This window comes from Cervus elaphus, chromosome 21, assembly GCF_910594005.1.
Source record: "Cervus elaphus chromosome 21, mCerEla1.1, whole genome shotgun sequence".
NCBI classification, from domain to species: Eukaryota; Metazoa; Chordata; class Mammalia; order Artiodactyla; family Cervidae; genus Cervus; species Cervus elaphus.
The window spans coordinates 6,589,775-6,615,893 of NC_057835.1; the positions used below are offsets into that span (position 1 = coordinate 6,589,775).

The 26,119-nt window shown below is 61.8% G+C and overlaps 1 protein-coding gene across 8 annotated transcripts in view; it reads left to right on the plus strand.

Annotated features, from left to right (window-relative positions):
* Positions 1-26,119, plus strand: part of TSNARE1 (t-SNARE domain containing 1) — a 115,009-nt gene that overhangs the window by 57,369 nt on the left and 31,521 nt on the right. For 4 of the 8 annotated variants that reach the window (XM_043879446.1, XM_043879447.1, XM_043879449.1 and 1 more), the window contains exons 10-13: positions 787-945; positions 10,558-10,630; positions 11,843-12,277; positions 17,137-20,468. In XM_043879446.1, the coding sequence (XP_043735381.1) occupies positions 787-945; positions 10,558-10,630; positions 11,843-12,277; positions 17,137-17,717 (1,248 nt within the window). In that variant the 3' untranslated portion in view covers positions 17,718-20,468. Of the gene's footprint in view, positions 1-786; positions 946-10,557; positions 10,631-11,842; positions 12,278-14,439; positions 14,523-17,136; positions 20,469-26,119 lie in introns of those variants that run through there. The other 4 variants (XM_043879450.1, XM_043879452.1, XM_043879451.1 and 1 more) reach the window with 4 other exon arrangements.

Here is a 26,119-nt window from a genome sequence, read left to right on the forward strand (position 1 = left end):
CCCAGGTGCCGTACCTCTTGCGGGGAGTGCGGGTGTGCCCGGCAGGGGTGGGGTGGGCGGAGAGCACAGCCCCGCGGTGGACACAGGCCGCGGACCGCGGGTGTGGGTCGCTGTTCCCGTCTGGCGGAGGAGAAGGCCGAGGCTGAGTGTGCGCAACGGGCCTGAGCCTCTGGCGGGGCCGCTTCCAGGCCTGACCTGATGCGCCCCGCAGCCCAGGCGGGGCTGGGGCCGCAGAGAGGAGGCGGTGTGGGCACGCGGCCTGGCCCCGGCCAGCCCCCGCCTGCTGCTGCCCGCTTGGCACCGCTCGCTTCCTCCACCCACAGCGGGAAGGGAGGTGATAATTGCCACCTTGGACGAGGAGCGCTCGTCAACAGAGTTTTTAGATCTTTTATTTTATATCAATCCATCCACGTGTTTATTTATGTAAAGGCCTCCCTGGCTCTGGGGATGAGGTGAACACGTGGTCTGGAGGGAGTGCGCTGGCTCTGGGAGGAGGACAGCTGCATGTGGACACTCCCCCTGTGACCATGGGGCGCATGCCCACCCTGCTGGGGCCCACTGCAGCCAGGCCTGGGACGGCCCGAGCTGGGCGCTCAGGCCACGGACGGGGCCCGGTGTCTGCCCCCCATCACGGTGGCCCCAGCACCCGCGGCCCTGTGGGGCAGCCCCGACTGACAAGGCTGGGGCCTGGCCCCTGCAGGGCCTGGCTGGGGGCTCCGGGTGCCCGGTGCAGGCCTGGCCCGGCAGCAGTAGGCTGTGTGGTAACAGTGGTCTGTGTCTTGGCAGAGCCCCCAGGCCGCCTTTGCTGAGCTGGCTGACGATGAGAAGATCTTCAACGGGGGCGATGGTATGTGGCCGGGCCACGAGCAGGCGCTGCTTCCTGAGATCACCGAGGAGGACCTGGAGGCCATCCGGCTGCGCGAGGAGGCCATCCTGCAGATTGAGGTGCGGCTGCGTGCATACATGCGCGAGTTGGGGCAGGGGGGCGGCTTGTTTTTTCCCCTAGTTTGCACATGTGTAATACATGCTGCCAGACATTTCCCTAGCCAGGTGTGGTCTGTGACAGCTGCCGGAGGTGTGCAGGCCCCTGAGTGGGTGTGCGAGTGTATGAGTGGATGTGCAGGAACAGGTGTGCAGGTGAGTGTGCGAGCCAGTGAGTGAGTGTGCACCGGGGCCTGTCTCCTGTTGTGGGAAGTGCATTTATTAGAATGGGGCTCTCAGGATGTTTGGTTCTCTTGGTGGTGGCCCCGAGCCCCTGAGTGTGTGTTCCCTCCTCCCTCTGGGCCTTGGTTTTACCTGCAGGAGAAGGTACTGGGGGCCTGCCTGCCCCCCAGCCCCCAGGAGCTACGTTTCTGGAACCAAGTTTCCCTGAAGCAGCTTCTTTTAGAAAAACGGGAACTTGGGCTAAAAAACTGAGTCACTGGCTGAGGACCCGTCACTGTGTCTGCAGTGGGCAGGTCTGCACTCCTGAGGGTGGTGGACGCCCCCTCACTGCCACGCCCGCCCCCACTCTGCCTGGCAGAGCCTGCGAGGAAGGCGCACGGGCCGTCTTGGAAGACAGGCCTCTCCTCCTTGCCGAGCTGGTCCAGGAAGGACCAGGGACACACGGATGTTCTTCCCTGCTGCTGGCACGCGGGGCCCACTTCTCCCGAGAGCTCAGGGGGCTGGCAGGCCTGTGGCGGGAGGGACCCGCTGCTGCTTCAGCTGCAGAACTAAAGCCTTCTTAGGAGGACCCTCGGGCACACGGGTCGGGCCACCTGTCCTGGTGGGATGAGGGGCTCCAGGGTTGACATGGCCTTGGCCTGGCGTGCAGGGCGCATAGGTGCAGACTCCACTGCAGGGCCCAGCTTGGGGACACGGGTGGGTGGGGTGACCCCCCCGGAAATGTGGGGAGCTCCTGAGCAGGGGCAGGCTCCACTCTGAGGTCCAAGCCCCAACGGGCCGTGGGGTTGGTTTGCTCAGGACGTTGGCCTGTGCCTTGACGGCCTCTCATGGCTGACACGCTGCAGGAGGGGACCCCGGGGTGGGGTTAGGGAGGCCCAGGCGCTGCCAGCCCGTCCTCGTCCTCGTCTGAGCGGTGAGTATGGTGGGTTCACGGGGGCCGTGGACAGGACCTGAGGCCAACCTCGCCGTTGTGCTGTGTCCTCACCTGTGTGTGGGTGACGCGGTATGCAGCAGGCCTTGGCTGGAGGGTGATGGGCTGGGGTTGGGGTCAGCACCCCTGGCCTCCTCCCCTTCCCTCCCTCCTCCCCTTCCCTCCCTCCTCCCCTTCCCTCCCTCCCTCCTTACCCTCCCTCCCTCCTCCCCCTCCCCCCCTGTCCTCTTTGGAAATGGGGAAAACGGACAGATTGTCATTGGCCATCACTCAGCCCTCCCCCAGGTTTGCAGCTGTCCTGATACCAGCGCGGGCCTGGGCGGAGACTAGCCAGCCCCGTGCCTGCCTATGGCAGCAGAGGCCTGTCCCGGGCGGGTGGCAGGCCCCAGCCCCTCCAGGGGCACCTGAGCCCCACTGTCCAGGTTACTCAGGGGTTGTCCGCCCGGGTCTGCAGGGCCAGGCTGCCGTGGGCGGGCAGAGCTCTGGGGAGGGGCTGAGGGAGCAGCCTCAGGACGACACGTGGGGCATTCCTCTCCCTGGCTGCTGCAGGGTGTTCCACGTGGAAACTGCTTACTGCACCCACTCTGCCCCCAAGTTCCCGGGGGGCGTTGTACACAGGTGGTTTATGCATGCACAGCATCGCCGGACAGAGGGAGACCTGTGGTCCCGGAGCCCCTTTGAGGCCCTGGGCTGCCCTCAGGGACCTCCCTGTTGGCTGGGCTGTGGGGGTGTGGACAGATGGGGAAACTGAGTCCTGACTTTAGGTCCAAGTCTCCGCTAGCTGGCTGGTGACCTGGGGCTTGCTCCTCACCCCAGTCATTGCTTCTGTGAAATGGGGGGCTTGCCGGCCAGGGGTCAGGTGGTGAGTGGGCAGGAGACTGAGGGCTGCCAGGGCCTCTGTTGATTCTGGGCCTGGCTCAGTGGCCCCTGGACCTGCATGGTTAGGTTTCAGATGAGGGTGTCTTGCTATTTGAGGAGATGGGCGCCTTGAGGACCTCCATGCAACCTCCCAGGGCAGCCCATCCCCTAGCAGCACCAAGTGTCCTCTGAGGCCCCCTGGGGGCTCTCCGTCTGTGGGTGGATGAGATGTCTCCACCGCCCTCTTCCCTCTTGCCCCGCAGACCCCGACCCCTGCCCTGGGCTCCTGTGCCAGGCCGAGGGGAGCTCGGAGACTGCAGAAGCCAGGCCTGCGGGTGGGTCGCTCCAACGGGAGGGCGCTCACAATACATTCTGGGGTGCCTCTAGGGCTCCTCCTTCCTGCCCTGATTCAGCTGATCTCTGGCCTCCCACCCGAGGGCCCCTCCCTGACGCTGGTCCAAGGTGGGTCAGCACTCGGACCCCAAAACTCCCATGGCCCCAAGGGTCGGGGTATCGGTGCCGCTGGGGGACACTCAGGTTGTGGGTTGGGGGTGCTTGGCAAACAAAGTGGGGCATCCCTGGTCCACTGTGATGAGCCCTGCAACTTAGGCCGGGCTGAGGACTGGGAGACAGGGTGGGCCGCTCCCAAGGGGCAGGGGTGTGCCTGCGGGTCCCCTTCCCCGGGAGACCACCCTCCCAGAGGGCGGGGACAGGGCCTCCAGAATGGCCTTCTCCCGGGGGCAAGGACCCCTCTGGCCAGCGGCTTGCCCATTGTCCCCACAGCGGCAGCCGGCTCGCTTCATGGGCCTTTAGCGCACTTGCTGTTGGTTAGATACTAACAGGTGACCCCTGCTTCATCCCTGGAAGGCTGCCCCCCACTCTGCTGGCCCCACATGGCCCCGTACTCCTGCTGCCCTCTGGCTGGCTCTCGGGCACGTCCTCCCTGGCCTTCTCCAGCCCTGGGGCGGTGTGGCCCCCCTCTCAGACCTGGGCTTTTTGCTGCCCCCTAAGTGGGCTCCCTTGTCTCCCTCCCCCGACAGTGGGGCTGAGGTCACAGGACCAGAACCTGGCCAGTGTGTCCCTCCTCCCCCGCACCCCACCCCCCGAGCCTGGACCCTGCTGATACCTCAGCAACTTGTTCCCTTTTATCTTCAGGTTTTGGCTCAGATGTTCCATATCTAAAGTTTCATTTCTCTGCATTGTCTAGCATGCTGTTTAATTAATTATCTTGTTACTATTCCTTCTCCTGCAGGAGATTGTAAGCCCCATGGAGGCAGGGGTGTTGTCTATCTTAGTCTGGCTATGTTCCTGCTGCTGCAGGATGCCTGGTTTTGTCTGGGCACTCAGTGTCTTTCTCTGGGACAGACAGATCAAAGGGCTGGTGGGGAGAGAGGGATGGATGGTGGGGGTGTGGATGGATGGGGGATGGATGGATGGTTGGGGTGTGGATGGATGGGGATGGATGGATGGATGGGGGTGTGGAAGGATGGATGGTGGGGGTGTGGATGGATGGGGGATGGATGGATGGATGGGGGTGTGGAAGGATGGATGGTTAGGGTGTGGATGGATGGGGGATGGATGGATGGATGGGGGTGTGGAAGGATGGATGGTTAGGGTGTGGATGGATGGGGATGGATGGATGGATGGGGGTGTGGAAGGATGGATGGTTAGGGTGTGGATGGATGGGGATGGATGGATGGATGGGGGTGTGGAAGGATGGATGGTGGGGGTGTGGATGGATGGGGATGGATGGATGGATGGGGGTGTGGAAGGATGGGGGATGGATGGATGGATGGATGGTGGGGGTGTGGATGGAGGAGGTGTGGATGGATGGATGGTAGGGGTGGATGATGGTTGGGGGGTGTGGATGGATGGATGGATGGGGGAATGGATGGATGGTGGGGGTGGATGGTGGTTGGGGATGGGTGAGGATGGGGGTTAGATGGATGGTAGGGGTGGATGGATGGTGGGGGTGGATGGATGGTGGGGGTGCAGGTGGATGGGGCATGGATGGATGGTGGGGGATGGATGGTAGGGGTGGATGATTGTTGGGGAATGGATGGATGGTAGGGGTGGATGATGGCAGATGTGGATAGATGGATGGTGAGGGTGTGGATGAATGGATAGTGGGAGATGGATGGTTGGGGATGGATGATGGGGTTTAGATGGATGGCTGGAGAGGATGGGGGAGGGGTGGGTGGATGGATGGGGGAGGGGTGGGTGGATGGATGAAGGTGGGTGGGTGGCAGCTGAATGGAATGAGAAGCTTCATGTGTTGGGACTCCACAGAAGATTTGTGTTTTAATAAGAGGGCTCTGCTGCCTGTATGTATGTGCATCTGCAGCCCACACAGAAGTCTGGTAGCGCAAGCACCCCCGTGCTCCACATTTACTGAAGCCGAGGTGGAGGCTGGGAGCGGGCGCTTCACTTGGCTGGGCCCCGGCAGCTTGTGTGAGGCAGAGCCGGGACTGTGGCCAGTGCCCGGCTCGAGAGCAGGGCCATCCTGACGGCGGTGCTCTGCCCTCTCTTCCCGGTGGAGGGTGTGGCAGGGCCCTGAGGCCGCCTGTGCGGAGCCCAGAGCCCAGGAGCACGCCCGCGAGGCCCAGCTCTGCCTCCCACCTGGTCACTCAGCTCTGGTCACAGGGGCTTCTTGCTCTCTGGAGGACAGGGCAGGGCCGGGTCTCCCTAGGGGTAGGAGGAGGTTGAATGAGACGGGCGTGTGCCCCCAGCCACTGCCAGGGTGTAGCGGACTTGCTGAGGTCCACCTGGGGCGGACCAGAGTCACCTGTGGGCTCCCAGTAGGGTCTGCCCACGGCATGCACTGCCCCGGCCCCCTCTGCCCCGCCCGTCGCACCTGAGCTCACCTGTGAGGCCTGGCGCCCCTGCCCCCCTCCTGGGCTGCTCTGTCACCTGACCCACCAGCTGCTCTGTTGCCATGGCTACCTGGCAGGCTGAGGAGGGAGGGGGCTGGGGTGAGGAGGGGGCCTAGCCGCTCTACCCGTAGCTGGTGTGGTAAAGCCAAAGCCCAGGGGGAGGTTGATCTGGCCAGTGTCTAGCTATAAATATGGGAATCAATCAATAAACAAAGTTTGGCTGTTCCATTAGCTGGAACAGTCGTCTCTGTAGGTGGATGGTTGCCAAGATCCTAATTATGAGAAGAGATTGCGTGGTAGAGAAAAATGCAGCGGTATTTTCTTTCCTTTCGTGGTTAAAAGTGGAGGGAACACACACGCACACACAGACACACGCACCGAGGTTTTATTATGTCCTGTGCAAGGCTGTTATTCCTCAGTGCCAGTAAAAGAAGAGAGAAGATTCCGTGAGAGCTTTTAATGAGTTCTAGTTTTAGAAGCAATCAGGATAATAATTGCATGATTTAAACATTTACTAAGTTAAGGTGTTTTTTTCGTCTCTCCCGCTCCCTGGTGCCCACGCCTGGGCACACGGCTCCCGGTCCCTGCCACAATCATGTGCCACAGCTGGGGCTGCCCCCGGGGGCTCCATCCTGGCAGCTCTGGGGGCTTCTGGGCTCCCAGCATGGCCCCCCGTGACCGGCCTGGCCTTGAGCTCAGTCCACGGGCCTGAGGCCTGGCCTTCCGCCTGGCTCCTGGGTCGGGCTCTGGCATGTCCACACTTTGCCTCGGCACCCTCTGTCAGGAGCCGAGCCTGCTCAGGTGCCCAGCACGGTGACTGTCTGTCCCGGCTGGTTGCCTGTGTCCTGCCGCTGCCGCTCGTGCCCACCGTCAGCTTCCCTGACTAGCACGCTCCAGGCTCCAGGAGTGGTTTGGAGGGGGGAGCCGTGGGCCGAGCAGGGGGCCCGGGGCTGGGGGTGGGACCGTGGCCCCGGGACCTCCGAGGCCGGCTCTCTACTACTGGGCCATCCTGGTAGGGCTTCCTGCCCCAGACCTCCTGGAGGGCGGGGACTGTGTGCCCACAGGTTGATCTGCCTGGGTGCTGGGACCCTGAACTCCCATCCCTGAGCAGCGCCCTGGAGCCAGCCTGTTCGTCTCTGAGATCACCTAGGAGGCTACTGCCTGGGGATCCCGGAGGGGTCTGACCCCAGGCTTGCCTGCCACCCTCTACGCACAGTCTGGCTTGCTCTGCCTGGAGGGTGCCCCCTGCTGACCCCCTCACAGTGGCTCAAGGTCGGGGGTCAGGCCTCAGGTGTGCCCGCGGGTCAGCCTGGTGCTAGGGCGATGTCCCCCGAGTCCGCCCTTGCTCCCTCGGCCTCCAGGCTGGTGGGGACAGGCTGCAGCCCAGGGCCCTGGGACACCCCCACTCCCCTTATTCCCTCCAAGGTGGCCTGAGCGTCTGTTCCAGCAGGTGGTTGGTTCATCCCTGGACGACTCAAGAGGGTCATGGGCCTGAGGGTGAAGCGGGGCCCCAGGACGGTCTCCCGGGGACATGGGGCCTCAGTGGTCCTCAGTGTCAGCTCAGAAGTGGGCAAAGTCAACATCGGAATCTCGGGCATCTTCAAAAGAGGGAAAGTAAAGAAAAGATACAGATAATGCTAAGTTGTGTCCGACTCCTTCGATCCCATGAACTGTAGCCCGCCAGGCTCCTCTGTCCATGGGATTCTCCAGGCAAGAATACTGGAGTGGGTTGCCATTCCCTTCTCCAAAGAGGGGCGCCGGGAACCGAGAAGGGTGCCAGTGTCAAAGGTCATGTCCATGTCTAAGAGGCTGGTGAACGGAGACCTCCCTGGCGGCGGTCTTTGACGACGACCTTCCGGAGACGGGATGCGGTGCCCTTGGCGCCCTGCCCAGGGGGACGGGGGGGGTCACCCACATGAGGTCCCCCCGGTGCGGCTGCTCTGTGCTCCTGGGGCACCGGGGGCATCTTGGCTCACGCCGGCAGACCGGGCCAGCCAGGAGCAGCCGGCACCCTGGCAGCGGCCGCCTGGCTCGACAGACCCCATGCACGTGCCTCCGGGCATGGAGGGCAGGCGGCAGAGGCCTGGGAGCGACCCCTGGCCCCAGATGGCCGGGCCAGCACCAGCTCCTGGCCGCCATCCGCAGCCACAGCCCTGACCGTGTTTGTGGGGCTGCTTGCTACAGAAACGTGATGTGGGCAGTGTTCCTGGAGGGGGCGGCCCCTGTGCATTTGCAGTAGTTAGAGATTAGCCTTGGCCACTGCGTCTCCCAAAGCGGGAGGCCTCTCCCGAAGCCCTGAAGGGAGCTGGACTGGGGACCCACTGTCCCACCCAGGCGGTTCCGGGTTCTTGGGGTCAGTGCTGCTCGGACAAGGAGCACCCGCCACAGTAGCTGTGTGTCCCCGTTGGGGCCGGGCCATGGCGATGGCCACTGCTTTAGCTTCTGGCCCCCCACCCCGGGCAGGCAGCCTGGGGTCCTGGGCCCCTGAAGGCCCCGGGCTTGTGGCTCCTGCTCAGCCACCCATCCCGCCCTCTCCTTCGCTGAGACTCTGTCCCTGTGCCCGAGGGAAGGGATCCACTGCACGCGTGTTGAGCTCGCTGGCAGCTAGGGCATGAGACCTCCCGGGAGCGAGCCCACTGTCCCTGGTACTGATCAGGGGCCCGGACTGCCGGGGCTGCCCTGCTCCCAGAGAGCGGGAGGGTCCCAGGAGAGCCCCTTTACCTCTGGTGCTGGCTTCCCTGCGTGCCTGTTTGTGACCTCATGCAGCGTGGGGAGACTGAGCACCCTACAAAGTCCCCTCGGAGCTCCCAAGTCCAAGCACACCCACAGCCAGACTCCAGACCCGCAGGTTTCTGCCCGTGGTGCGGGCTCAGTGGCTGAGGTTGAGGCTGGCCGTCTGGCGGCCTTGGGGCGGAGACCTGGAAAAGTGGGGAGGTGGGCTTATCTCCCTGAGGTTTGGCTGAGGCTGCGGCTGTCACTGGTGACCTTGGGGTCTGGACCTTCAGGTTGCGCCTGAGCTCGGCCTTCCCACCAGCAGCCTTGTCCAGGGAGGGCCATGGGGATGCAGATCCCAGAAGCGGGTCCAGGTCAGAGGCCGCCCGAGGCCCTGCACTCATCACCACCTTCCCGGCCGTGGGCCCGGTTCCCGCAGAGCCGCCACCTCTGCTGTGTGTAAGCCCAGTAATTGAATTGCGATTGATAGTACTTGTCGGTTTAAGATCATGCTAATTGCTTCATTTCCCAGCACACTCCTAAAAAGAAAATGAATCTCCCTGTGATATTTAGCAGTGGGGTGAAATGACCCTGGTGGAAATGAATCCAGGGTCCTGATGGGCTGCAGGGTGGCGGATGGGGGGGGGCAGCGATGTAACACCCGCATCTCAGAGGTGTGGAGGGGCCTCCCCTCCTGGCTCTACCCTGGCCATGCGCCCGGCACTGAGGGAGGAGGCTTGGATTTGCTGGGTGGTAGGTGTGGGAACTTGACTCCTAGGTGAACGGCTTTGCCCAGGGTCACCTGGCTGGCCAGTGGAGGAGCCATCTCCTGCAGGGAAGGGACTCAAATCAGCGGGCATTGGTGCCAATCCCCACCCTCCCCCTTTCTGAGCGGCCCTTCTTGAGCCCCTGTAACCTCTGCACCCAGCACAGCCCCAGGCGTGTGCTGTGTGAGTGGCATGCCCACATTCTTCATCAACATCACTTCTACTTTGTTGGGCGAGTGGAGTTAAGATAGAGGAGGCTGGCAGGGAGAATGCAAGCGGCCAGCATGACAAGCGGGGTGGGGGGTACCCGAGTCTCCGGGTCCAAGTTCTGCTTCTTACCCCACTCACTAGCCTCAAGAAGTTACTCAGTCTTCAGACCGCAGTGGGGCTTCCATCCATCCACCACCTACCATCCACCTATCAACCATCCACTATTCTTCTGTCCATCCAGCCATCTACCCATCTGTTTAGCTTCCATCCACCACCCATCCATCCATTATCTATCGAATGCATCCATCTGTCCATCCGTCCATCCACCACCTGTCATCCATCTGCCCACCATCCACTATGCTTCTGTCCATCCAGCCATCTACCCATCTATTTCGCTTCCATCCACCATCATCCATCCGTGCACTATCCATCCAATGCGTCCATCTGTCCATCCATCCATCTGTCCATCCATCCATCCACTATTCATCTCTCCATTCATCTACCCATCCAGTTTAGCATCCATCCATCCACCACCCACCATCCATCTATCCACCATCCACTATTCATCCATCTACCATCTGCCACCCCTGTGTGCTGGCCATGCTGGGTGCCGGGTGGACAGAGAGGGGCAGGCCGGCCCCTCAGTCAAGGAGCTGCAGGAGGGGAGAGGAGTGAGGAGTCTACAGGACTGAGGGGCCTGTGGGAGGTGTATACTGAGCCCCCCACTCCGCATACCCTCTTCTCTCTAGTCAGGCCTGCAGGTCAGTGTTGGGGACACCATCCTGCAGAAGACTGCAACCTTCCAGGGGCCAGCGCTGGGTCCTCTGCACCCAGTGAGGGAGCTCACGGCCCTGGGATGCTCAGCGTGGGCTTTGACCTTTGGGTTGGGGGACAGTGTTTCAGATCCCAGCAGTGTCTCTGAGTTGAGGGGTGACCCTGGGCTCATTTCTGGTTCTTGGCTGTCAGCACTGCTGAGGGATATGGCCTTGACTTATGAACCGTGGGCTCCAGGGACCTAACGGCTGTCCTCTTCCTTCCACAGAGCGACCTGTTAGATGTGAACCAGATCATCAAGGACTTGGCCTCCATGGTTTCGGAGCAAGGAGAAGCCATCGGTGGGTACCCACAGCATCTGACAAGCCACCTGCCCTGCCCGCCCCAGGCCGTCCTTGGGGGCCCTGTGTCTGGCTTCGACCCCAGAGTCCTTCGGCAGCTGCCCCAGGGAGGGGTGGGCACGGTCTGGCGGGGCTGACCGGCAGACAGTGGGGCCTGGGCAGGTTCCCGCAGTCTGAGCCTCTGCTGGCTGCCCTCCTGGCCCTCCCCTTGGTCTCGGCCCAGCCCCTCAGGCCCAGCCCCTCAGGAAGGCTAGCCCGGGGACACCCCGAGAGGTGGGCCCCTCCTCTTGCTCGCGGGAGCATCCGAGCTGCCTGCCCCTCACCCTGTGCCTTCCTCCCAGGAGCATGTGCGGGGGGGCCTGGCCGCGTGGGGAGGGCTGTCCTGCCCCTGCTGTGGCCCTGTTCCCGCCACGCGAGGGCCACCAGCCCAGCCGTGCAGCCCATGTGGCCGCAAGGCTCTCCTGCTCCTCCCCCCGTGCCCAGGTGCCCGGGGCGGTGCTGGGCCACAGCCCGCGGCCCTCAGGAGCGAGGCGGCTCCCAGTGCCCAGAGCCACTTGGTTAACAAGCAGCTCCTGGCCGGGGCCCAGGGCTCCCCACACCACTCTCTAGCCTGTTCTCAGGCTGAGTCATCGCCTCAATGGGGCCTGGAGGCCGGGGCGGTGCTGAGGCCCAGCCCCCCTCCCCCGGTGTGTGCTGCACCCCCAGGAGCAGAGCGAAGGAGGGGGTTGGGCCATGTTGCCTGCCAGCCCCTCCCTGGTCTGCAAGCCTGGGTGCCCGCAGACCCTGCTCCTGCTCTGGGCAGCTCTGGGCAGCACCCGTGCCAGCTCAGGGCACCTCTCCTGGGACCTCCCCTGTCTCCACGTGCTCTGTCGCCTCTGTGGGTGACCGTCAGGGTGGGTGTGCAGAATGCTTTGTATGCTCCAGATGGACACCCAGCTGTTTCCTGGATGGTCACCAGATGGTCACTCGGTCCCAGTGATGGGCCGATGGGGAGGGGCTCTCTGCTGGGCAGGGGGCGTGGCGAGGACTGACCTCCTCCAGAGCCGTGCCTGCTGGAGGGGTGGGCCCCAGTGTCCAGAGTAGCCACGACCCGGGACCCCGCTGCGTGCCATTGTGGGTGTCCTTGGACGGCAGACGGTGGGTGAGGCCCGCGTCCCCCCATAGGGGGCGGTGGGGCCAGCCTGCCGCCCTCAGCCTCCGGTGCCTTTCCAGGGTCCAGCAGTGGCAAGGCCTCGTGCGGGCGCAGCTCCAGCCCCGAGCCGGCTGTGGCGGCCCTACTGCCCAGGCCGGGCCCCCACTCGCGCACCAAGACACGGAAGCCCAACTTCAGCCCCCAGGAGACAGAGGTGCTGGTGCAGAGGGTGACACGCCACTACCCGCTGCTGTTCGGGGCGCTGCGGGGCCCGCCCGCCCGCAAACACCGGGTGTGGAGCAAGATCCTGCAGGCGGTGAACGCACTGGGCTACTGCCGCCGGGACCTGGGCGACGTGAAGCACAAGTGGCGGGACCTGCGCGGGGTGGTGCGCAGGAAGCTGGCCGAGCGCCCCCGCGCCCCCGCCATCCTCACGCCCGTCGAGCGCATGGTGGCCGAGACCTTCGCGGCCCCGGGCGCCCCCGGGGAGGCCCATGCCGCCGAGTCCCTCCCAAGTAAGTGGCCCCCCACAGCCCGCCCGGAGCCTCCCTCCAGCAAGGCCTGCTCTGCGTCGAGATGGGGAGACCGAGGCTCCAGGCCAGGGAAGGGCGCCCCTCGCCTGCGTCACTCAGCCTCAGGCCAGGCCAGACAGCGTCAGGGGCCCTCTGCCTCCCAGGGCACGCTGACCCCGGAGCCCTGGGCCCACCACCAGCCGCCTTTGCGGCCGCTCCTGAGCCTGGCGAGGAAGATGGCTGCCTGGCTGGGTGTTGGCCGCCGCCTCCAGCGCCTCCTCCTCCTGCTCCTCGTCCCCCTCCTCTCAAGACACCGCTGCAAGCCCATCACAGCGCCCTGCACCGCAGCAGCATTGGCTCCACCCGCAGCTTGAAGCTGGGCCCCACGGACCCTCGCCCCCCCTTCCTGGGGAGCTTCTGGAAGGACTTTAGGGAGAAGCTGGAAGCAGGACCAATTACATCCTGAGGGCTGCGGTTGGCAGGACGGCCTGCAGGGACAGCAGGGGCTGTCGACACCCCAGCAGAGGCCCCACCGGACCTTTTGGGGGCTCTGCACCGAACAGGCGGGGGCAGGTCAGAGATGCACACAGATCCAGGACACGGCTGTGCCGTGGGCTGGACTGAGTCATGGGCCTGGACGACGGGGCAGGGCCTGCCTGTTAGTCATGGGCAGGCCGCCTGTTCTACTGGCAGAGCCAGACCCGGCTTTGGCATGCTGCAGATGGGCACACTCTAAGGCCCAGGGGAGCTGGCGGGGGGCGCCGGCTGCTCAGACCCATCTGCCGGCCCCCAGCCTAGGAGCGGGGCAGGAGCTCGGTGGCTGTGTTCATTCTGGTGGCCCCAGTGCGTGACGCTTGGTTCTGCAAGTTCCACCATGATGAGGCCCAGCTCAGCCCAGACGTCCCACCCACCCTGGTTTGGTGGCACCCCGTCCCTGTCCCCCATGACTCCCAGGCTCTCACCCCTCGGGGCAGCCAGCTGTTGACTGGACCCTTAGTGCCCGGGCCGCACCTGCGTTTATGGGCGCCGTCTCTGCCTCAAGCCCTGGGCAGTGCCCAGGCACATGTGTTTGGGTTGAGGGAGGTGTGTTCATTTCAGTCGCTCAGTCGCGTCCAACTCTTTGTGACCCCATGGACTACAGCACGCCAGTCTTCCCTGTCCATCACCAACTCCCGGAGCTTGCTCAAACTCCTGCCCATCAAGTCGGTGAGGCCATCCAACCATCTCATCCTCTGTTGTTCCCGTCTCCTCCCGCCTTCAATCTTTCCCAGCATCAGAGGAGATGTGTGCATGTAGCCACTTTTACCTCTGAGTTTTCACCAAAATGCGTGAATTCAGAGGCTTGTCCTCTCTTCCTGAGAGTTGGCCGGATGCGTGTTTGCATCTGACGGGTCAGCCCACGGAGCTCCAGCTGGTCTCTGCTGAGGGCTATGCCCACAGCTGTGGTCTCTGCTCACTTGTCTGGGCAGCACCGGGTCCTTCTTTTCAGGGGGAGAGGATGTATATAGAGAATCGCCCTGGTGCTCCCGGGGGTTCCAGCCCTGTTCCTCCCGGGTTGAGGGCCCCGGCCCTGATTTGCCCCTGCCCTGTGCCCGCCAGCCTGGCCGCGTGCTGTTGTAGGGCGGGGTGGACTCGCGGGTGCTTCATGTGAAACCGCCTTTCCACCCCCAGTGCCACGGAGGGGTGTCTTCTGGTGTCCCAGGGTGGCTCAGCTGTGCTGCTGGGGTGACGTCTTGGGGGCTCTGCCGACAGGCCCAGCAGGCCCCTGCCTGAAGCCCCTGGTCCCCACTCAGACCCGCACAGTCGTCAGAACCAGCTGCTTGGTGCGGGAATGCCAGCGGCCGGCACGTGCAGATATCATGGCAGGGTCGGTGGTATTCCCAGACCCCGACAGCCGTCTTCACGGCGGCTCACTGTGTGCAAAGCTGTTCTGGGCTAGACTCACCCGTTCTGAGGGGCTGCCAGGCATCGAGGACAGACAGTGCCAGGGTCTCTGTCCTGACACTCAGGCGGGCCAGGGCCCACGCCGGGCGGGTGAGCAGTGCCCAGCCCCACAGCCTCTGACCTCTGGAGGCCGGACTCCCCGTTTGTGCCTCCCCCCGCCCCCGCCCCGGGTGACCACAAGGTCTCCTCTCTGTAATTGCTTGTGTTGTCTTGATTTGCAGATAGTATTGAAGCCGGCCTAGAGGCTGCGTCCTCGCACACAGAGGTGGCCAGTGAGCTCCTCGCTGGAGCCAGCCGGCACCAAGTAAGTCAGTGTGAGGGCACAGCCCTCCGCCCCTGCCCGCGCCGGAGGGGCAGGCCCGCAGGGTCTTCTCTGCGCTCAGGCCGACTGCCGTGGGGGAGGGGAGAGGAGAGGGCGCGGGCTGCATGCCCAGGGCGGTCAGCCTTGCCTGCCCCAGTCTGCACCCCCACCGAGGCTGTGTCCCGGGCCTCTGCCCACGGCTCAGCAAGTGATAGGGCAGGGGTGAGGGGCGAGCGGCTCCCAGGGGCGGGTCTCCCTGCCGTGGGCGCCGTCAGGGCTGCGGCTCCCTATGCCTGGTGTGCGGCACCGGCTGCCCTGTCCTGGAGGGCGGGGCTGTGCAGAGGACACCTTGCTGGGCAGGGTGTCGCTCCCTGTCTGCCCTTGGCTGGGCGTGGGGCTGGAGCTGGTGGGGCCTTGCTGCTTGGGATTTATCGGCTGGCTCTGGGGCAGTGAGGACCAATATCTGACCCTCGTTTGCTTGAGGCGGGCATCAGGCAGCTCTGGGGACACACAACTGTGATGTGAGCCCCTGGCCCGGCCTGGGTCCAGCAGGGAGTGGGCGCCGCAACCATCCTCCACCTGCCGCCCGTCCCCCAGGTCCCCTGCTCTGTGCTGGGCCCTCACTCAGAGACAGAGCCGCCAGAGCCTGTGTCTCCCAGAGCTCGTGTCCTAGGGGTGGGGTGGGTGGACAGTGCAGTCCAGTGACACGGGGCCCTGGGCCCGCTGAGGCAGGGAGGGCTTCCCGGGGCGTGCTGAGCAGGAGCAGGGGCAGAGGCCGAGGAAGGGGCTGCCCAGGCGGGCTCAGGGTGCCGTGGCCAGGGGGTGGACGCTGTGTGGGCCGTGCCGCTGGGGGCAGGGAGGGGCCGGGAGGTGGTGGACGCTGTTCTTGCTCCCCGGGGGCTTTGGGACGTCAGCACTGTGCTGGGAGAGGGACTCGGGTTGCCTCGGGTAGGAGGGGCGCAGGGCGGGGCCGGCCAGCAGAGCCTCCCTCCCCAGGCCTCCCCCTGTGGGGAGCCTGGAGGCCACCAGACTCCGCGAGGGCGCGTCATGGGGGCGCCCACTGGGCCCACTGCTGCCCCCCCTTTTTTGCGTCGGGGCCCCCTGACCCCTCAGCCAGGGCAAGGGTTGGGTGTGCGTGACAGCTGGTGTGGCTGCCGGGGGTGGTCCGTGTCTGCAGGGCGGGGCTGGGGCAGCGCTGCAGAGTCTGGTGAGCGGCTCGGGGCCCTCTGCCTGCACAGCCAGCCCTCCAATGCAGAGGACGGCTGCTCCCCCGGGCCCGCTCCCTCCCGGGTTCCCAGAGAGAAGGCAGCGGTTGAAACTGACAAGCACGTGGACTTGTCAGAAGCCTGGCCCGGCCTCTGCTGCGGGGATTCGGAGCTGGACGTTGCCCGCCGAGGGCCTCACTCCCGAAGCCACATCTCAGCAGACAAGCAACACGCCGGCAGGGCGGCTGGCTCCCCTTTGTGCCCGTGGGGGCCACCGGCTCAGAAGGATCAGCGCGGGCTTGGACCGCGGAAGGAGGAGGGGACGGCGAGGAGGACGAGGACGACGAGGAGGCGGCGGCGGGGCGGCCACCCGTGCCCGGGGCCCGGCAGGCTCGGAACCTGGCCTGCCCGTTGCCAGGGGGCCCGTGGGCCTGGTGCTCCGGGGTGACGCTGCCCTCCCCAGGTGGGACCCTGCCCCATAGGTGAGGCAAGGGGGCTCCGCCCAGGAGGTGCAGCCCACGGTGGCCACCATGCAGGAAGCCCTCCGGCTCCTGCCCACTGCCCGCAGCATGCTGGGAAGTGTCGGCAGGACAGGCATCACGGCCTCTGGCCTTCCACGTGCGGACAGGGCTTTGAGACCCAGAGGAGAGAAGAGCTTCCCACAGTCACATAGCTCCCCAGAGGTGGATCTGGTTTTGGAGCCTAGTGTGTAGGATTCCAGGTCTCAGCTTTTCCTGGTGAAGTGCTGCTTTTATATCCACTCCACTTATCTTCCTGGATGTCCACTTGGTGGATGGCCAGCTGGACAGACAGATGAATGGAGAGTTGGGTGGATAGATGGATGGACTGAAGGGCTGGAAGGGCGTCAACACAAGTGCGTGGATGGACAGACAGAGATGTGGGTGAGTGATGGAGGGGTGCGTGGTCTGGCTTGAGGATGGACGGCTGAGAGATGCACAGTGGATGAACAGGAAGATGCACACGGATGGATGGACAGAAGGAAGGAGGTGGGCAGATGGAGGGACAGGTGGATGCTCGACCAGCAAACAGATGGGCAGACAGATGAAGGGATGGATGTGTGGGTGGACACGTGTAGGTAGGCAGATGGACAGACAGGATAGTGGGTAGATGATGGCCAGCTTGGGTGAGTGGACAGACAGACAGATGGCAGCCTGGTGGTGGTGCCTTGGCCTTGGAGCCGCCAGGTTGGAGTTTTATCTCGGCATGCCTGGAGGACATCCTTCACTCTCTGAGTCTCGGCGTCCTGTGAGGGCGCTGCTGCCCACCACGGAGGGGCCCTGAGAAAGGCCGAGACAGCTGTGTGTACAGAGGGCCTCGTGCACCGAGGGCCCTCCTGGCATTGCCTGGACCCCGGCCGGCAAAGGCTCACGTTTCCTGTCTCCCCCTCCTAGCCGACAAGGAGGACGAGGCCCCTGGCTGCCTGTGGCTGCCCCTGCAGACGCTGGATGGGCCGAGCCCGCCTGAAGCCGACCCCCTGGACCCCAGAGGAGCCTTCCCTGCGTCCGCCTCCTCCCCGTCCCCGCCCGCCTCCCCGGGCTCAGCGCCCCCGGCGGCTGAGCTCCCTGGGCCCCCCCGGCCCTCGCCGCCCGCCTCGGCGGGACCCCAGCCCTCCGGGAAGGCCACTGGGGCTGAGGCCTCAGAGCTGGAGCGGCAGCTGCTGGACGCGCAGCGGCGGCAGGGCGCCCTGCTCAGCGCCTGGTCCCAGCAGCAGAGCACGCTGATGGCCCAGCAGAACCTACTGCTGGAGCGGCTGGCCGAGCAGAGCCAGCGGCTGGCCGACGGCATCGAGGCGCTCACCCAGACCCTGGGGAGGCTGGTGGAGGCCCTCCCGACCCGGGGCACCTCGCCTGCCAGCCCAGGCGGCTCCCCAGGGTGTGGGACCATCTGCAGACCGGCTGGAGCCTCTCAGGGCAGCCGCACCGGCCCAGAGGCCTTCTCAGGGATGATCCTGAAGGTGGAGGAGGAGACCTAGGGTCCGAGCCCCATGGGGCCTTGACGGAGCTGGAGAGGACACAGGACATCGCCAGTGTGCCCCTTCCGTCCTGCTGTTGCCCGTGGGCCCAGCAACCCCAGGGAGCGCCGGAGCGAGGTGTGCTCAGGGACAATGCGGAGGACGGCAGAGCCCCACCTCCCATCCTGCGTGTGGAGGTCAGGGCGCATGCACGTGGGCATAGTGCCCCCAGACCACCACCTGGCACGTAGACCCTGGAAGTATGCCTCGGCCGGGCACCCAGAAGACACCCAGCGTGTGCCCTGGAGTGACTCCTGGAAGCCCCCCTGCTCTGCAGGTGTACAGACTGGGTGGGGGCTGGGCCCCTGCGTCTGCTTGATTTTGCCTCAAGGGACCCATGCCCGAGGGCCTGCGATCATTTCTCTGTTTATGTCTATGACGTGAGATAAGTGTGTGCACAAATATTCCTTGGTACTGGACGGGGTGGGATGCCATTTTATACCTACTGACTTTTTTTGGAAAAAATATTTTTCTTATATAAATATAAAATAACAATATTAAAAAAAAAAAAAGACAGTGATGAGGGTGATGCGGACAGAAAATGAGATGGAGCTGGTCTGTCCTGGCTGTCTGTCCCCTGCGCTTTGCCCGCAGGCAGCCCTCAGCCCTCCCTGGGCTTGTGGTCCGCCTTGCCTGTGACCCCAGGGCGGGGCGGCCCCTCAGGGCGGCCCCAGGAGGCAGGCTCACGGCCAGCTTCCCCTTTGCCTCCTTCTCCGGACTTGTGATAACAGCCTTTTCCGGAAGTAGGAAGCTGAGGTCCTGGCAGGAACTGGGTAGCGTGCTGACTTACGGGCTCCCGGGGCAGCCCGGCTCGGAAGGAGCTGAGCGCAGGGTGGGACCTACACAGAGGGAGGGATGTTTCCGGGTTTCACTGTTCCCCACAGAGCCAGTGGCGAGTCAGTGACTCTTGTCCACAAAAGCGCCTGAGCCGCCTAGTGGCCCATCCGGCCCTCTTCAGTGTGACCAGCGTCCTTCCAGCCCCCTCGTCCCTGTGGTCAGATGTCCCCGGGTGTTCTCCATGGTGGCTCCTTCTGCCCTGCAAAGCCTGGGTGTATCTCAGGTCTGCTCTTGGTGGATAAACTGCAGGTTAGGGGTGGTTCAAACTGTAAAGAGTCTGCCAGCAGTGTGGGAGAACTGGGTTCAATCCCTGGGTTGGGAAGACTCGTGGAGAAGGAAATGGCAACCCACTCCAGTGCTCTAGCCTGGAAAATCCCATGGATGGAGGAGACTGGTAGGCTACAGTCCATGGGGTCACAAAGAGTCGGACATGACTGAGCGACTTCACTTTTACTAGGAGCCCATGCAGGAAACAGCTTAATGTGGGAAAATTGATGGTTGTAAAGGCTTTGCTGGTTTGCAGGGAGAAGTGAAATAGCCAGGCTTGTCCCCTCCCTGCAACCCCCTTACCTCCCCAGTCACCCCAGCACTGAGCCGGAGGCAGCTCAGAGGCCGGCCCTGAGATCCGGGATCCCGACAGACGAGTCTCTCTGGGGGAGGGCCCCACAGGCCTTTGGGGGCCCCTCAGAGGGAGGAAGAAGCATCACGTGAGCCCACGGGCAGTGGTCACGTAGTCTGCAGTGGGCAGGAGGGCCAGCATCGCAGAGTGACGGGAGCAGAGCTTCAGGCCCGCCTGGTGCAGAGTGCTGGTGCGGAGGTCTGCACCCCGGGACCTGAGCAGGTGACTGTGTTAGAAGTTGAGGCTTTTAGAGGCGATCGAGGTGAAGTGGGATCCCTGGGGTGACCTCTACCTCAGCGTAAAGAAGAAATCAGGGCAGAGACACCCGCGGGGGGACGGCCGCGTGAGGACCCGGGAGGAGGCAGCCAGCCACATGCCGGGGGGGAGGCCCCAGGGGGGGACAGGCCTGCCAACCCTCGTCTCTGACCTCCCGCCTCCAGGACATGGGGTGGGCAGGGGTTGCATTTCTGTTGTTAGAGCTGCCGAGTCTGTGTTATTTGATGCGGCAGCTGCAGCTGGCCCATGCAGACCCCCAAGGTATCAAGCAGATACCTAACATAAGATAGTTTCTAAGGAATATTTTAAAAATGAGGTGAAGTCACAAAGATGAGCCGTGGTAACATGATCACAAGTGACCCAGCGTGTCTGGAAAGGGCCAGTGACAACTTTTAAGAACAAAGAACTCGGCCGTGGCATCCTTGGTCACAGATGACATGTGAGGCTTAGCCGGAGAAATGGCAACGCGATGGGGAACTTCAGAAACTGGGAAGGGTGACAGAGAAATGAAAGGGTGCAGAGGACCAGAAGTCCAGCCTGGGTCTGGGCAGGGTCCCAGGAGAAGGAAATCGAATGAGGAAAGGCGGTGCGTGACCCCCTGACTCCCCCATTCTGCAGACGGGGAGTGGGGGGCACGCACAACACCGGGTGGCTCCACGTGGTGGGAAACCTCGGCCCCTGAGCGGGAGGCTGGCTCAGGAAGGGGGACAGAGCGACAGCTCCCCCAGCTCGGTCACAGGCTCAGCAGAGGAGGCTGTGGGGAGACCAAGGCCCAGAGAGGGACTGTCAGCTGGAATCAGGCCCCGGGCAAAACCCTCTCAGGACAAAGAGGACTGAAAGCTTGAGGGTTTGCTACCAAGAGACTCTGACAAGAGCCTCTGAAGGGTGGACTCAGTGATGGTCCCGGGAGGAAGGTCTGTGCCATGGGCAGTGAGCCAGGAAGCTGGTCAATAAAGGACTCAGGTAATAAAACTGTTTCATATTAAGCAGTGCTCTTTGACTGTAATGTCTAATTTGCCTGGGTCAATGTTTAGAAAAGACAGAACAGCAATGGGACAATGATAGTGTATTGGTTGTAAAGAATGATTACATTATTAATTTTGGTACCTGTTAGTAGCTGCTGCTGCTGCTTAGTCGCTTCAGTCGTGTCCGACTCTGTGCGACCCTAGACGGCAGCCCACCAGGCTCCGCCGTCCCTGGGATTCTCCAGGCAAGAACACTGGAGTGGGTTGCTATTTCCTTCTCCAATACATGAAAGTGAAAAGTTAAACTGAAGTCACAGTCCTGTCTGACTCTTCGCGACCCCATGGACTGCAGCCCACCAGGCTCCTCTGTCCATGGGATTTTCCAGGCAAGAGTACTGGAGTGGGGTGACATTGCCTTCTCCGTAAATTAATATAGAAGACGACAATAGGATAAATAGAAAACCCGCGGCAAACCTTTGGTATCGTGTCCAGTAAACAGATTAATGTGGATGGATTAAAAGGGCCCATTAAATGTCAAGAATCAACAGATTGTAGGAAAAAACATCTCTCTTTGCCATTTACAACTAATCCAGTAAAACCTAAGGACAAGAAGGTGAGAAAGTGTAAAGAAAGACACAGTGGTTAGAGAGTTGGGAAGAGCATGAGTGGCTAGCCCAGCTTCGGACAAGATTTTATGTGAAGACAAACATAAATACTATCAATATCACTCATATTAGTAAATATCAATATATTAAATAGAATAGCATGACCGGTTCAGCTCTTCAGGAAGATGAAAACTCCTTGGTCTCTGTACACTTAAGAAACAAGCTCCAAATAGATGGGTGGAGCCGGAACTTGCTGCCTGCAGAGGGAACCACCCTGAGAGTGGGAGGCGTCAGCATGGGCACAGGGAACAGGAATTAGTGAAGATGGCGCAGGTTTCAGTGATCACCGGCAGTTCACTCACCAGACCCTCAGACAAATAACACAGCAAATAACACCCAGTCTTCTCCAGGATGCCTGGATTTTGATCATGACTTAGGGCAAAGACCAAGTGTCAGCAAACTTCAAAGAATCAGTAAATGGGTGAAACACTGCAATTATTCAAAAATGCAATTAGGAAAATCCTCTCATTAGATAGCAGCAGCACAAAAATAAAGAAAAATTTCCTTGTATGTTGGGAAATATTTTAAACAGTTCTAAATAAATGGGAGGTCGAAGAAGAATAAATCATTAATGGATATGTAAAAAGACATAATTGAATAATAATGAAAATACTGCATATCAAAATCTGTGGGGTACTTCAAAGGAAATTAATAGCCTTAAATGCTTATACAACAAAAGGAGAAAGGCTGGAAATTAATGAATTAAGATATTAAAAAGACATTAAATAAGAGTAAAATGACTACAGAATAAACCCTGAGAAATTAGAAAGAAGAAGATTATAGAGACAAAGCAGAATTTATTACTGACGCTCCAATACTTTGGCCACCTGATGCGAAAAGCTGACTCACTGGAAAAGACCCTAATGCTGGAAAAAATTGAGAGCAAGAGGAGAAGGGGGCGACAGGATGAGACAGTTGGATGGCATCACTGACTCAATGGGCATGAATTTGAGCAAACTCCAGGAGATAGTGAAGGACAGGGAAGCCTGGTGTGCTGCAGTTCATGTAGTCGCAAAGAGTCGGACATGACAGCAACTGAAGGAAAACAAGAGCTGGCGCTTTGAAAAGACCATGAAAATAGACAAACCACTAGTAAGGTTGATCGAACATTGTAAGACATTCCAAAGTAATGAGAGAATTCTATGAACAGTTTTAGGCCAACAAGTTTGGAAACGGGGAAATGGACAGATTTCTAGAAAAGTACAATTTGTCAACACCAACTTAAGAATAAATAGATCAGTGGTCCTTGTAACCATTAAAGAAATGGAATGGGTCAGAAAGACGCCCCCCCCCCCTTCCCCTGTGGAGATTGGCCTTTAAAGTATGTTCTACCCAACTTTCAGAGCAGAGATCCAGTCTTGTACAAACGTTCCTGGACCACAGGAAAAAGGGAAATTCATAAGTATGTAACAATAGGTTGAATCAGAGATGACATACATTGAGGAGAGGGACATCATGGGCCCATCTGTCTCGTGGACACAGACCATCGGAGCACAGCATGTGCTGACCACGCTGAGTCCTGTGGCCTGCCTTTTGGTGGTTTAGCAGGAAACCTGGAAAACCACTGGCTTTGGGGAAAACAGTGTCCTCCCACCCCCACCCAGGCTGCTGCTTCCAGGAGGCGGATGACGGACGATGCTGACCTGAAAACAGCCCCCTCGTCCCCTGCCCTTCAGCGGGAACTCTGTAGCTGCCCTTGGGCAGCAGCAGACAGCGGGGAATGCCCGTCCTGGCCCCCGCTGCTCAGCCGAGGTTGGCCTTCTCCCTCCTGTCCTGCAGGCTTTCCAGGTCCTCACTGCCCGTTCCCTGCAGGTCTTCACTCAGACACGTGCTCCTCAGAGAGTCATCCGCAATCCCTGCCACACGCCTGCCCACATGCCCTGGGAGTCCTTGTGGTCCTGGGCAGGCGACCTCCACGAGGCTGGGCTCTGGGTGCTCCGGCGCCCAGGACAGTGCTCAGCACGAGCCCATGCTCGGTCAGCACACACCACGTGGTTCCTGCTCCTCCTGACTGCCCAGGTGTGGGCAAGGCTGGGGCATCAGAGGCACCAGGAGGCAAAATGGGGGCACGGTTTTGATCAGGGGAGATTAGAGATGCAGAAAGAAGGAAGGTCTCCAGTGGGTCAGGCCTGGTGTCTGGTGCTGGCCTGAGGAGTGAGAGCACCTGAACTCATCCAAGTCCAGCAAAGGGCAGGACTCACGAAGGGCCCTCCGGGCAGCCTGGTCCAGACCCGGAACCTCCAGGGAGGACGAGGAGGGACTCCCTGGCCGGAGCCCTCTGTCCTGTCCCCAGTGACAGGATGTCGTGACCTGAGAGCTGCGAGGCCTTGCTCGGGCGGTGGGCGTGGGCCCTGCTGCCCTGGCCCAGCTGGGAGCCCACCCTGGGGGAGGGGAGGGTGCCTTTTAATTTGGAGGCAAGCTGGGTAAATAAGCAGTGATTGGATTTGCCAAGGCCCGAGCCCCTGGGTACCGAGAACACTGGAGATTCTCATTCTCGTGATCGCATTGTTATAGATTCTCCCTGCCATCTGCTGAGAAATGTAAATGTGAGTTGGGATCCAAGCGCTTGGAGGGACAGCTGGCGGGGCTACGGGGCGGGGGGGGCAGGAGGGTGAGCCTCACTCGGGCCTCGGGCCGGGCCCCAGGCCGGGCCTTTTCCCACCCGGCTCTGTTTGCTCCTCCAGTCCCTCTAGAAGTGATTGCCAGCAGAAACAGAACCCCAGGCAAACATTTAAGTCAGTCTGCTCATTACTGGGCTCGCTGCGCCTGGGTGGACGGGCAGAGGTCACGGGCACAGCACAGAGAAACTGGGGAGCCCTGCACCCCGCTCTGCCCCACCTGCCCCCGTGTCCTTGGCAACTCGGAGCAGCTTCAGGTTGGGTGGGTCTACATTCAAGCCAGTGGCCTAGCTTCAGCGCGACTCCGTGGGCTGTTCCCGTCCCCCACTGAGCCTCCCACCGGCTCTCCAGCAGGCCTGGGGACCAGACCTAGGTGGGGGCACTTGGAGCCCACAGGCAGTAGGGAGCGGCTCATGTCCTGGGGTCCACGGTGGGTGACTGCAGCCGTGAGCTTCTGTGGGCCCCTCCCAGCGAGGCCCCCTCACCCTTTCTTGACCCGGGAAGAAATCTGCTCAGGGGAGGTGAGCCCGCCTTTGGGAGCAGGCTCAGCCCTGACTTGGGGCCCCCTCCCGAGTTCTTCCTGCTGTACTAATATCATGAGTAGAGCTCCCTATGAGTGTGGGAATCCAGCCGGGCACTGGTGGCCAGCCTGGCATACACCCCCAATTTGTAGACCAGGGTGAGGAATGTCCTTGAGGCCCAAGAAGAAGTGCTGCAGGGATGACTGAAATGCCAGCCCTGTGGGCCAGATGAGGATGGAGGGTAAACCCCCACGGCCTCCCAGGGAGGAAGGAAGTGTCTCAGGGCAGTGCATGCATGCTCCGTCACTCGGTCCTGTCTGACTCTGCAACCCCGTGGACTGTGGCCCGTCAGGCTCCTCTGTCCATGGAATTCTCTAGGCAAGAATGCTGGAGTGGGTTGCCATGTCCTTCTCCAGGGGATCTTCCTGATGCAGGGTTTGAGCCCACTTCTCTTTTGTCTCCTGCATTGGCAGGTGGATTCTTTACCACTGAGCCACCTGGGAAGCCCCTGAGGGGTGGTGGGACTGTCTTAAGCTAGAAGTGCCTGCCCCCTGCTTCCCTCCAACCCTGAGGGGTACCTTTGAGCCCCCGAGATGAGAAGAGTCTCAACCTGTGATCAGATGAACCCCATGAGGCCAGACGGTAAAGGCTCGTCCAAGACTCCGAGACACATAGCCAGCACCGCTCACAGCCCGGGAGGGCCGCAGGGGTGGCCAGGCCCTCGGGTGATGCCCGTTGTGTGTGTGTGCTCAGGCGTGTTGTGCTGTGCATGAAGTTTATGTGTGTTCACGTGTGTGTTCTGTGTGCCTGTGCACTGGTGTGCACAGGTGTGCACCCCTTGCCTGACTCCCGGGCAGAGTTGGGAACCCAGAGATGGGCATGGTCCACTTCCTGGATGGGGCGCCAGGCGTGCAGAAGGGCTTCTTAGGGAGGCAGCTGATCTGCAGGAGGCAGAAGAGAGCCGGACTCGGGGCAGTGGAAGGGCTGCACGCCCGGGGCCAGGCCTCCAGCCTCTGTGCTCCCCACCATGCCCCGGGAGGAGGTGCACCCCACAGTCCCTGGCCCCTGGTAAGACAGGCCCCTCTCCAGGCTGGGTCTACAGAGAGCCCGGGCCCTGTCCACAGTGCCCCGACCCCTAGCCTCCAGGTGGCCCTCCTAACAGAGCTTCCTCCTGGGCTGACAATCCCAGGCTGAGTATCCAAGGGCAGGGTGGGCAGATGGCGGGGGGCCAGGGGTCCCGCAGAATGATGATGGTCTGGAGGAGGCAGGAGGCTCCCGGAGGCAGCATCTGGCATCTGGCCCAGTCCCGGTGTTGACTGACCGCCTGGCTGTCCGGGGTGCTGGACTCACAGAGGACTCCGGCTCATGCCAGTGGCCCCAGTGTCTTCTCCTGCAGGACCTTCCTCCCCCTGCCCCTGCCCGCTCCACCATGGGGAGGGCCGTGGGGACCCCTGGCCTCTGGAGAGGAAGGAGGAAGGAGGCTCAGGCTGCAGTCACCCCCAGGTGGGGGCTGGGCTGGGAGTGGGGAATTGACTCCTCCAGAGAGGTGACGAGGGGACACCACCCCTTGGTGGGGTGACGGGGATGGCTGTGTGCGTGGGAAGGTCCCTTTCAAGGCAGAAACAATGCATTTTTAAAGTGGTAGGAATTTGGGCTCATTTTCAGCAGCTGTATGCAAATTGAATGCAAATGAGCCTGATTCCCTCCCAGTACCCGGGAGAGGCCCAGGGAAACGGGGGTCTGGAGAACCAGATCAGCCCAGCATCCTGTCCACATCCATAGCAAGAACTCACTTCTTCAGAAGCCAGGCTGAGTAGGGGACACTGCTGCTTCTGTGACATATGAGGACAGTCCCTGGAGTC